This window comes from Trachypithecus francoisi, unplaced genomic scaffold (genome assembly GCF_009764315.1).
Source record: "Trachypithecus francoisi isolate TF-2019V2 unplaced genomic scaffold, Tfra_2.0 Lachesis_group1, whole genome shotgun sequence".
Classification (NCBI taxonomy): Eukaryota; Metazoa; Chordata; class Mammalia; order Primates; family Cercopithecidae; genus Trachypithecus; species Trachypithecus francoisi.
Window position 1 is genome coordinate 92,293,181 of NW_022681454.1, and position 12,574 is coordinate 92,305,754.

Here is a 12,574-nt window from a genome sequence, read left to right on the forward strand (position 1 = left end):
TAGTTATTTGATCATTTAATGCTATTGCAGATGATATCTGTTTTTTAATTCTATGTTGTAAGTGTTGCTATTATATACAAATATAATCTATTTTTGAACATTAATTCTGTAACATAGCAAGCTGATAAGTAATTTATCCTTTGTTCTCTTGGATTTTCTACATACACATTCATACCATCACTAATCCATAACTTTTGTTTCATTCTTTCCAATTCTTAAATACTTTCTTCTAATTTTTTTTATTGGACTATAGAGTCCAACACAACTTCAATTCAATGTTGAATAGAAATGTTAGCAATTTGTATCCTTTAAGACAGTCAAAAATTTTTATTAGTATGTGTGATACTTGATACAGATTTTCTTGAAGTACTCTTCATAAAAATAGTAAACACTTTTTAAAGTTTCTAGTTTGCTGGTTATTTCTAGGTTTCGTTTTTTTGTTTTGTTTTTGTTTTTGTTTTTCTAAGACTGGATGTTGAACTTTATCTGGACCTTTTCTTCATCTGCCAAGAAGATCATATAATTTTTCTCTTCTGGTCCTAATGTAGTGAATTACAATGATCGATTTTTGAATGCCAAACCAATCTTACTTTTATATAATAAACCTGATCTTTTTGTTTATTTCTGCAATTCTCTGTTTGCTAATTTATTTATCTTTTGAATCTACAATCATGTGAAAGATTGGCCTGTAATTTCATTTTCTTGGAATAACTTTGTCAGGTTTTGTTATCAAAGTTGTGCTTTCTTTTTATAATGGATTGAATAGTGTCTTGCTTTTTTCTAACTTCATGAGGAATCTGTGTACAACTAAAGTTAATTACTCTCTTGTATATTTGGTAGATTTTGTTAGTAACACCACTGGCCTTGCATTTTTTGGTGGGTAAGTTTTAATTCCAGATTTGAAGTTTTTGATAGTTACAAATCATTTATATTTTCTATTTCTTTGGGGAGGAATTTTTTTAGAAATGTGTCCATATCATCTTAATTTTCAAATTTACTGGCATAAACTTGTACATAAGTTATCCTTCTATTATCTGTAACATCTGTAACAATGTGCTTTTAAAATTCCTGTTATATTTTTGTGCCTTCACTTATTTTCCTTATAAGTTTCAACAACTTATTTTGGTCTTTTTAAAGGACCAAACTTCTGTCAGATCAACTTTCTTCACTGTATTTCTTATCTATTTTGTTAATTTTTGTTCTTAATTGTTTTCTTCATTGTACTTGTTTAAATTTAACTTGCTGTTTTGTTTTTTTCTTTTTTTTGACTTCTTAAACTTGATAAGTAGCTCAGACTACTTTTCTTATACATTACAGCCTATCAATTTTCCTCAATACAATTCAGCTGCATCCCATCTACTATCGAAACTTGTGAAATTTTGATACAGAGTATTTTTATTATTATCCTATTCAAAGTACTTTCCATTTCTCTGGTGATTTTCTTTGACTCATGGCTTCATTTCTGATTATTTGGGGATTTTCTTGTTATCTCAGTCCCACCTTCATTTGACAAGTCCTGGACCCCAATTTTGTTACCACCTAACCATTGAATACTTTTAAAGTATTCCTCAGTTTGTTAGTTTCTTAGCTTTCTGTTTATAAATTGGCATATGCCCCTCAGGGAAAAGCACTTCCAAATATGAAGCTATCTTTCTGGGTTATTTTCTTCTCCAGGACTCTGGGCCTGTAAATTTTTACTGCCTCTTTAGCTCTGCAAATGCATTATATGTTCAATTTTTCTAGTTGTTGTCAGTGGGAGGATTGTTCTGAATGGCTTCATCTACCAACCATTACCAAAATTGGAAGTCAAGATTCCCATTACTTTTAATATTTTATTCCTAAGTGTAATGATCGAATAACATTTTATTTGCATTCTACAAGATTATTTGAGCTCCTTGAATTGCAGTTTTTATAACAAAGATGAAAAAACTTAAGTATGCTTTTATGTGGGTGATAACAACTCTAATCAAGGCTAAAACTTTAATAGAAATGAATCCCCAATTAGCACTTTCATTCATAAATTTATTGTTCTACTTTTGTTATACATATTAACATCTTTTAGTCTTTGACTATCATCTGATTCACATTTTATTATTATTTTTTCAATTAGCTATTTTGAGCAGAAAAGCCTCACATGGATATAAAAATAATTATTTTATTTTGCTTTTACCTTTCAAAAGCTGGGTAAATATTTATTTTGCTTTGAAGAAGAAAGTATATAAAATACATTGTAACTTATTTTGAAAAATGTGTTCCAGATATCAGAGTTTAGCCTGTTCTGAATACAACACATCAGGGGAATAGCTTAGAATATAACCAAAGGGTGTACTTATACTACACATAAAATTTAGACATATTACATAGAACTAGTGGTTGTAATAAAAATATGCCTGATATTATAGCAAATCGAAAATCAAATCCTGTTGTAGTTCACATATTGATAGAACTACATGAATGTAGTATTATATCTCTTTGATTTATTTCCACCGTGAGTATAAAACGAACTCCTTTTAGAAGGCCTGTTAATAGTTCATATATAGCATGTATTAGTCTAACAATATTGCCATAAAAAATAACACAGACTCAGTGGCTTCACAGTGGAAATTTACTTCCTCAAAGGTCTGGAGACTGGAAGTCCAAGATCAAAGTGTCAGCCAGTTTGGTGCCTCCTTAGGCCTCTCTCCTTGACTTGCAGATGGTCACCTTCTTCTGTGTCCTCACATTGCCTTTCTTCTGTGCATGTGAATCCCGGGTGTCTCTTCTGATAAGGACATCAGTCATGTTGGATTAGAACTCTATGCTTACAATCTTACTTTACCTTAATGACTTATTTAAAGGGCCTATCTCCAAATAACAATCATATTGTGGGTTAGAATTTCTGGACATGAATTTGGGAGAGAAACAAGTTAGTCCATAACACAGCACATATTCATTCAAAAAACATTACCCACTTAACGTGGGCCAGGGACTATTCCTATATCAAAAATTATACAGGACAGAAATAAACAAAAATGTTTAAAGCCTAATACATTGTTATTTTTAAAAAGATAAAGGAATTGGCAGTGTAGGGTTGTGGGGAGTTATTTTAGATAGAATGGTGATAAAATATTTTTATAAAAAGATATCCTCTGAGCAGAAACCTGAAAAAAAATTGAATGAAGACAGAATTTATGAATTATAGAGGAGAGAATTTTAGGCATAACCAGTTGCAAACACAAGTGCCCTGGGACATATATTGGCATGGCTCTATAGAGGAACTTTCAAGAAAGCCATTGAGAGAATGGTAAGAAAGAAAGTCAGACAACTGACCTAAGATGAGTATACATAGAGCCTTGTAAGCCTTGGTAGAGATTTTTTATTTTATTTTGTTAAAGAGTCCTGGGAAGCCACTGGGAGCTTTGATCAAGCGAGTCCCATTGATCTGATTTTCATTTATAAGAGCACCATGGTAATAGACTTAGGAGTGGTACTCTCTAGAATGTAAACAAATAGGGAAACCACATGAGCTGTTCAGTAGTAGAGTCAAAGATGTCATCTTTGAATTGGGTGTCAGCAGTAGACAGGATGAGATGAGGTAGGATTTGGGATGTAATTTGAATGTAAAGGTGACAGGACTTGCTATTGAAGATGTTTGAAAATTCCTATTTTGGGTCTGAGAAATAAAGTAAATAGTGGTGCTATTCCCTGACATGGTATGGACTGGCTTGAAGGAGAGTTAATTTAGGAGTAAAATAAAACGAGTTCTGTTTTAGAAGTCATAAGTTAGAGATGCATATTGGATTCCAAGTGAGAATCATGTAGGCCTTTATCTATAGCTCTCTAGAGTGAGTCAGGGTAGGGGGCTAGAAATATAAATTCTAGTGTTATTGAAGTATACTGTAGATCATAGTCAAAGTCAGGGAACTCATTGATACTATCCAGAGTGAGACTATGGACAAAGAACAGAAGCAGTCTAAGGACTGAGCCCAAGAACACTCCAATATGTATGTATGTATGTATGTATTTATTTATTTATATTATACTTTAAGTTCTAGGGTACATGTGCATAACATGCAGGTTTGTTACATATGTATACTTGTGCCATGTTGGTGTGCTGCCCCCATCAACTCGTCATTTACATCAGGTATAACTCCCAATGCAATCCCTCCTCCCTCCCCGCTCCCCGCGATAGGCCCCGGTGTGTGATGTTCCCCTTCCCGAGTCCAAGTGATCTCATTGCTCAGTTCCCACCTATGAGTGAGAACATTTAAAAGATGGAGAAGAGGATTCTGCAACAAGACTGTAAGAATAGGAAGTCAATTGAAAGTAGAACAAAGCAAGTATGTGATGCTGAAGCCAACACTAATATGTGTGATCCCGTGATCATTAACAAGCTATGTTTCAAGAGAATATAACAAAACAAAAATTCAATATTATTTATTTAGCTGGAAATCTGAAAATTTCCATTAAATATAGGCATAGCAGTATTAATATCACCTAACTAATGAATAATCAAGCCCTTGGAAAGAAAGCATATACTGTGATTCTAATAAAAGGGTAATTAATTATAGAGTTGGACAGGAAGGGGGAAGAACTATCATTTAAACATGGTATACTAAATATTTATCATGCTTCTTTTGGCCGGGTCTTTCATAATCTCATAAAAGAGAATTAAATATGGAGTGATGAAAATATAGAGATCTACGTTGATGTTAAGCAGAAAAATTTCTCACTACTTGAAAGTTAATTTGGTGTTGAATATAGATTACTTCAGATCTTCAATAAATGCTAGATGATGTTCTTTTTATCTCTTTGCTTCTTTCTACAGGTGGAGAGGTCCCGTACACGACTCTGGCTACCCGAATGATGATGGGGGCTTGGTGGCTATTTGCTTTGATTGTTATCTCATCTTACACAGCAAACCTCGCTGCTTTCCTCACTATCACACGCATTGAAAGTTCCATCCAGTAAGTAGACAATGTTTCCATTAGCCACAAAGCATGAGAAATGATGAGTGGCCAAAGCTATCTGAGAATAAGTATATGGTGTCTCATAATAAATATACAACTTCCCTTTGAGTAAAGGATCAATTTTGTGTTACTGCAGAGTAGCACTGGTTAGTCCAAGTCCTGAAAATACAGTATTGGTAGAGCAATTTTTATAAAATAAAATTTTGGCTACTATTTGAATGTTGTTTCTCACATTTTCCTGGAAGGATAACACATTTTCAGAATTTTAATGTCCACAAAGAATGACTATGTCTGGCTAACATTGTGAAAAGGAAGAAAAAAAGAGTCATACTTAAAATAAAATCTTTGCCTTGAGTCTGTCCCATTATGTACTGTCAGAATAAATAGTTGAATAGGTACAGATGTTTGAGAGATAGATGGATGACTGGGGATTGGGGAGAAAAGAAAAGGGAGGGGAATAGCAATCAACAGAAAATTAGAGTATTTCAGTGACCGCATTCTGTTTTTCTCTTCATTACATTATACTTCATGTGGTTCTTATTGCTGCTGTTTACTAGCTGCAGTTGGAATGGTGGGATGCACTTAGTTAATCCTAAAAGTTACCTAAACTGGTGTCTCCTAATTCACATATGCCATTTCCATGAACCTGTAGAGCCCATGGGTCTTTTATCCACCACAGCCAGTTTTGCTTTTGTGGTTTCATGCTATAAGATCAGCACCACAGTATAATATCTGCCTTATTAGAACATAATGTTCTATATATGGTTTTAAGAAAAATTTTCCTGAAAATGTTTATTCATCCCAAGATAAGTTGGAATTTTCCTAAAGTTGAACATTCATTTCCCAAAAAGCTGGCAATTCAAATTCAGAAAATTAGATATGTCAGGGAATTCCTTAGGAATATAACTTGTTTGGAAAAGATAATGTGAGTAGTTATTTTCTTTTAAAAAGAATGTAAATTCATTAGTAGCCATAAAACTATTATAACATAATACCAAAAAAAAATAAGAATTATCTATAAATAAGTAGGGTATTTTTTTCAATTTGCTCATTATACAAATTGAAACAATTAGTAATGCTAATAAGTAGTGAATTATTTTATCCATTCATAAAAATGATGTTTCTAGTTTCTCTCATCAAATCATGCTGCTCAAGTTGTTTTCCGATTATTCCTTTGATACAGAATCTTCATATTCTCCCAATTTATTGTCCATGTAACCAGATCTATGTGTGACATAAATTACAAATCATACACAGTGAAACTTATACCATTGATGGAAAGCTTATACTGGTGACCCCATAAGCATCATACTTTAAGCAATATGAAAATGATTACAACAGCCCAGCCAAAAGATCAATGAAATGAGTAAAATTATGAAAATAATAATAAACATTTATTGATCACTTATAAAATGCCAGATCTTTTGATGAGTGTTTTATATGCATTAGCTCATTTAAAACTTACCATCATCTTCAAAAATACATACAATCAATAACTCACTTTATAAATGACAAAACTAAAGTTGAGAGGATAAGTAACTCACCCAAAGTCTGCAGCTAGTAAGTGACTAAGTAAAGACCAAACCTTAAATCTGGTTCCTGAACCTACATTCTAACTGCATCACGTTAGTTCCCACACCACACTTCAACTTGAATTTCTGTATGGATCTTAGTTTTTAGAGAACACAAGAAGAAACTTGTCGTAGCATTTTCCATTGCTAAGGGATGTAAAGGATGAAATTCTCCAAATCCTCAACTGGTCTGAGTATCAAAAGTTAGATGACTTTTGTGTTGTAGGCGTGTAGGCATATATCCCAACATGAGTTAATTATGTCTATAACTGGTATCTACCATTCAGGGTAAGACTTTGGCAAATCCAATCAGTAGAAGTCATTTTAAGAAAAATAGTTTAATTGTCAAATAAAAATTGAACATATTTAAGGTATACAATGTGATGATTCAATATACATATATATTGTGAAACAATTACCACAATCAAATGCACCATCCATGTTGTGCATTAGATTCCCACAACTTGTTCATCTTCCGAAAGTTCGTACCGTTTGACCAACATCTCCCCATTTCTCCTATACTCTAGCCCCTGGCAACCACCATCCTACTACTCCTTCTAAAAGTTTGACTTTTCTAGATTCTGCATATAAGTGATATCATATAATATTTGTCTTTCTGTGTTTGACTTATTTCACCTAGTGTAACATCCTCCAAGTTCATCCATGTTGTTGCAAATGGCAAATAGCAAAATGGTTCTTAATCATTAAAATTGAGTATTTTATTTCATTAACATATTTCTTATCAATTATGTTGAATGTGTCACATTTTGGGTATCCTTAAAGCTCAAAATTTATGTAGTTCACATCTGACTTTGAAGTGTTTTTAAATAAATAAATCATAAAAACTTTAAATAAAATAACTGATCCTATGCAGTGAACAACTATCATAATAGTAAACAAAAAATCATGGTTAACATTGACTGAGAAGTTATAATGAACCAGAAGTTAAGCATATTACATGTGTTATCTCATTTATTCCACAGAATAAGCTTAATAATACAAGTACTTCTCTTATTGCCATTTTATGGATGAAGAAACAGAGTTTTGGGGGATAATGCTTAAGATTACACACTCAATAAGTGTCAGTGTTGAGAGTCCAACCCACATCAATCAGATACCAATCCATGGTCTTACCTGTCAAATTATTTTTTATTCTAGTGGTGGTTCCTAGAATTTGTTCACTTGATCTGATATTTCTCTGAGGTTGCAGACTTTGTGATGTCTGTAAATCTGAGTTATTTAGTTATTACTAACTTTGCTAGCACCAGTTTTTATCTAGACTTTTATGCAATAGTAGTGGTAGCAGAAGCCTGTCTCAAATTTTTACATCCATAGGTTTGTCTAAAAGTAAAACCTGATGGAAAAAGATTGTAATTTCACATCATGTTTCCCTCAAGTGTAGTTCTACTGCCCAAAGTAACTGAGCATTCATTTTTTTAAAAATTATTCCTTTCCAGTGCCAACTGGCATTATTAAAGTCATCAGTGGGTATAATAAATCTCTACTTTCTTATAATATTATCACTGGACTAATTTTGGAAGGAGAGAATCAGAGCCAAATAAGTTAAAAGAAGCCAGATTCCCTCCCGAAATTTAAAGATATCTTCTAATTTCATGCCTCAACAGTGTTGGTAAACTTAATTACCTGCACTGTTTCTTGGAAACATTCAAAGTTTCATTTGTAACTAATGCCAAAGTTTCTTGGGAAGATTCTAATTTTTCTTAGAAAAGAGAAACTTCTTTCAAAGTAGCATTCAATGTCATGCTTCTTAATCATTTATATCCATAAGATTTGCTCATCACTAAATGAAGCTGCAGTGCGTATCAGTACACTTTTTCCATCCCAATTTTGCTGTGCCTTTGGCAAACACATGCCAACCATAGCTTCATTTCCAAAATTCAGCGTTGCTTCTGCAGACTACAGTGGGAAGAGGTGGTTAGAGGAATGTCAGTTAAGGAGAGGGGGCGGGGATGGGGGAGAGAAATCAGCTTCTTTGAATTGATGGTTAACAGAAATTCTTCTAGGTTGGTAGGAGCAATCTAATAGATTTATTTAGGGGAAGCTGAATAATTTCATAAAATTTTACCTTGTTTTTAAAATTAGATATCTATGAACATCTAATGTAACTGGAACTTGTTTTTTGGTTTGTTTGTTTGTTTGTTTTTTGAGGCGGAGTCTTGCTCTGTCACCCAGACTGGAGTGCAGTGGCATGATCTCTGCTCACTGCAAGCTCTGCCTCCGGGGTTCACACCATTCTCCTGCCTCAGCCTCCCAAGTAGCTGGGACTACAGGCACCCGCCACCACGCCCGGCTAATTTTTTTTTTGTTGTTGTATTTTTTTAGTAGAGACCTGGTTTCACCATGTTAGCCAGATTGGTCTCAATGTCCTGACCTCGTGATCCACCCGCCTCGGCCTCCCAAAGTGCTGGGATTACAGGCGTGACCCACAGCACCCAGGCTGGCACTTGTTATTAATAAAAGTTTTGAAAGGGAAATTTCCTTGGAAAAGATAACCCATAAATTTAATTTCATATCCCTTCAGTGATCTGGGCAGCACATCATAACTACGTCCTATGTTTAATATAATATAATGTGGCAGAGTATGACACAATTCAGTTTTTAAAGGGAAAAAAATGCCATTTCCACAAGACTCTAATGACAATTTGGGCCTTTTCATTCCCACTGAGAGGTAACAACATATAGTTAATTGTTTTCAGACACCTAGAAATTGGAATGAATTTTTTTCTCTTGATAACTAGACTAATAGTGGCAATGGTAAAATGGAGCATGTGAAGCTTTGAAGGTACTTCAGAGTAAGCACTGGGTAATAGCATCATCAACATTAGTTCTGTTTGCCTTTATTGTAATATTACTTTCAAGAGCTACCTAGTTCACATAAAAGTGAAAATAGCTACGGGAAAATCAGGATTGCACAGTTAAAGTTATTAATAACTTTAGAATCAAATTGGTCTTTAGTGACAAAACTCAAGTTTTTTCATTCCCAGGAGCTGCAATTAAACTTGGATCTACTCAAAGGGATCCCAACATCCTACCATATTTTTGTGTTCAGTGATTTCATTCTCCATAATGCTTAAGGTTGGACTAAACAAATATTGAGGTGATTCTGCCACTGAATCTAACTAATCTGGGGTAACATTGCTTTCCGAACTGATACAAAAAGAGATCCATAAATATTCTATTACTAAAGAAGAACCCCTTTTCCCTAGCATATCATAACAGTATTTTTGCCATCACCTTGGTCTACATTTTGAAAAGGAAATAATTATCGAGCAATTTTTTTTCTAAGTGTTCACAGGTGAGTATGATCTAATTATGCTTAGAAATTCAAGCGTCACCAAATCTGGTACTAAAGCCTGGGGACACAGAGAATGGTAGCAAGTGGCAGATACTCTGTAAAGAAAAGGAAGGTGGGACTAAGTTGTCAAGGGCGTGGTAAGACTTATTAAGGAATTTGGAATTTTTCCTGGAGGTAATGGAGAGTGGCATTATTGTAGAAAGACAACTTTATCTGTGGAGAGGAGGACATGTGGGAGAGAGAAAATGTAGGTGTGCATGAGAGGCCATTAAAGTTGTCTAATGCATGTATATTTACAGCAATTAACTAGTATGTCTCTACTTGATCCATTTGTGATGCTACAGCAAAATACCTAGGACTGAGTAATTCAGAAAGAATAGAAATTTATTTCCTCACAGTTCTGGATGCTGGGAGGTCCAATATCAAAGTGCCAGCAGGCTGAGAGTCTGGTGAGGGCCCGGTTTCTGCTTCCAAGATGGTACCCTGGCTGCTGTGCTATGTCCTCACATGACAGAAAAGATAGAAAGTCAAAAGGGGACAAACTCATTCCATCAAACTTTTTGGTAAGGAACTAATCCCAGACATGACAGCAGAGCCTTTATGGCCTAATTGTCTCCTAAAGGCCCCCCTCTTAATATTATTGAACTGGGGATTAAGTTTGAATATGAATTCTGGAAGGAACATGAGGATTAAAATCATAGCAATTAAATGTTTAATTTTAATTTTCATATATTCATTACTAGGATATAGAAATACAGTTGTTTTCTGTCTGCTGATTTTATCTTATAATCTTGCTAAGCTCATATCTTAGTTCTAGGAGTTTTTGGTAGATCCTTTGGGATTTCCTAAGTATAACTTGTAACCTTGCTAAGCTCATTTATTACTTTTAGGAGTTTTTGGTAGATTCTTTGGGATTTTCTAGGTACACTTTATGCCATTTTCAAAGCCGGGTGGTTGTATCATTTGTCTTTCTCATCTGTATACCGTTTATTTTCTATTTTGCCTTTTCTTTGCTGGATAGAGCTTACAGTACTGTGTCAAATTTAGAGTAGTGAGAGTGAATATCTCTGCTTTGCTCCTGATCTTGCTGGAAAAACAGTCTTTGTTAGGTATGACATTATCTGTCAAGTTTTTTATTGTAGACATTATTTCTCAAGTAGAGGAAGTTCTCTTCTATTCCTAGTTTTCCATGTGTTTTTCATCATGAACAGGTGTTGGATTTTGACACAAGCTTTTTCATTTTTTGTTGATTGGTATGCTTGGGTAATTTTTCTTTATTAGCCTGTTTAGTGGATTACATCATTTGTTTCAAGAACTATTTTTAAAATAAGGTATTGGCTAACTGTAATCACCTCTTCTATTTCTTCTCCATCTTTTTCTCCAAGTCTTGATTTTCTACTTGATTTTCTTCCCTTTATTGATTTGAGTCAATAAAATATCATGACTGCCCTGCCTGCTGCTTCCTATCTTATTTTCTTTTCCCTTACGTTATCTATTGCTTCTCTCTCTCCATTCTCTTCCCGTTACAGTTTATCCACTGGAGTGTGGAGTCCAGACTGTTACCTTCTCCCATCCTCAAAATTGGCTTGAAAAACTTTATTATTACTTCATCCAATCAAGATGAATACAATTCCATTAGCAAAGCATATTGAGCCCTTCTGGCCCATCCACATTTCTGTCCAGGGGCACCAATGAACTCCTTCTCATTTTTTCATGCAACAGTCAAATTAGACTCTTATGGGACATTGCATGCCTTTCTGGAGCTTTACATGCTCTTCTCTCCCCTGAAATGGCTCAAAACCCCCTCTCTTCTGGTATCTTCCATTTTCCCAGGCATAATTAGTCATTACTACACACGTGCCTTCTCTTTGTGATTTTAAGTTCTTCGAAAGCAAAGACTGTTATATCCATCTTGGTACTGCTAGAGTGCCTCTCAGAGTACCTGACAATAGTATGAATAAGAGCAGCTAACATTTCTTGAGTGCTTGCTATGTGACAGCTAGTTTTCTAAACACTTTGCATGGGTTTTCTCATTTAATCTTTGTAATAGCCCCGTGAGAGATATGTTATTATCATCTCTATTTTATAAATGATGAAACTAAAAGCTAGGGTAGTAAACCCAGGCAATCTAGCACTGTAACTTTTTATCAGGGGAACAGATTGTTTGCTAATTACAAATACATTAAACTTTTATTGTATGAAATAAGTAAATGAATAAATGACATCCATAAGGGTTACTATAAGTTTCTTAGGAAATAAAGAGAGCTTTGCAGAAAAGAATTAATGGCAGCAGGATGTTTAGCTAAGTTATTTCCAGGTATTTCTAAGTTATGTGGTATCCAAACGTCAGTAATAGGAGACTGGATTCAAACAAATCTGCATTCAAATTATTTGCCACTTAATAGCTTGATGACTTTGTCAGGATTTCATAATTATTATAAACCATATTTTCCCTAAGAGTAAAAAGGGGATAGATTCAACTTCATAGGTTTAGTGTAAGGATTAAATGAAAAAAGTCAAAAGGCATGAATAATATAGCACAGTTCATGGGCAGCCTCTACCTAACATTTGCTTCCATTCTTCTGCATTTTCTCCAGGCACTCATGTAGATTCCCTGGACTGTCTTTCTCTCTGCTCCCATTTTTGATGGTATTTTTGTCATTTTGTCCACAATTCTATACATTAATTGTTCCTTTGACCTGATTCACCTAAATCTCAAAGTTTCTTGCTTATGGAGC

General features: G+C 34.3%; 1 protein-coding gene across 1 annotated transcript in view; it reads left to right on the top strand.

The window, feature by feature from the left end:
* The window catches only part of GRID2 (glutamate ionotropic receptor delta type subunit 2), a 1,540,711-nt gene that overhangs the window by 1,271,310 nt on the left and 256,827 nt on the right, over window positions 1-12,574 (top strand). The window contains exon 12 of the mRNA XM_033214833.1: window positions 4,808-4,946. Within this exon, the coding sequence (XP_033070724.1) occupies window positions 4,808-4,946 (139 nt within the window). The remainder of the gene's footprint in view (window positions 1-4,807; window positions 4,947-12,574) is intronic.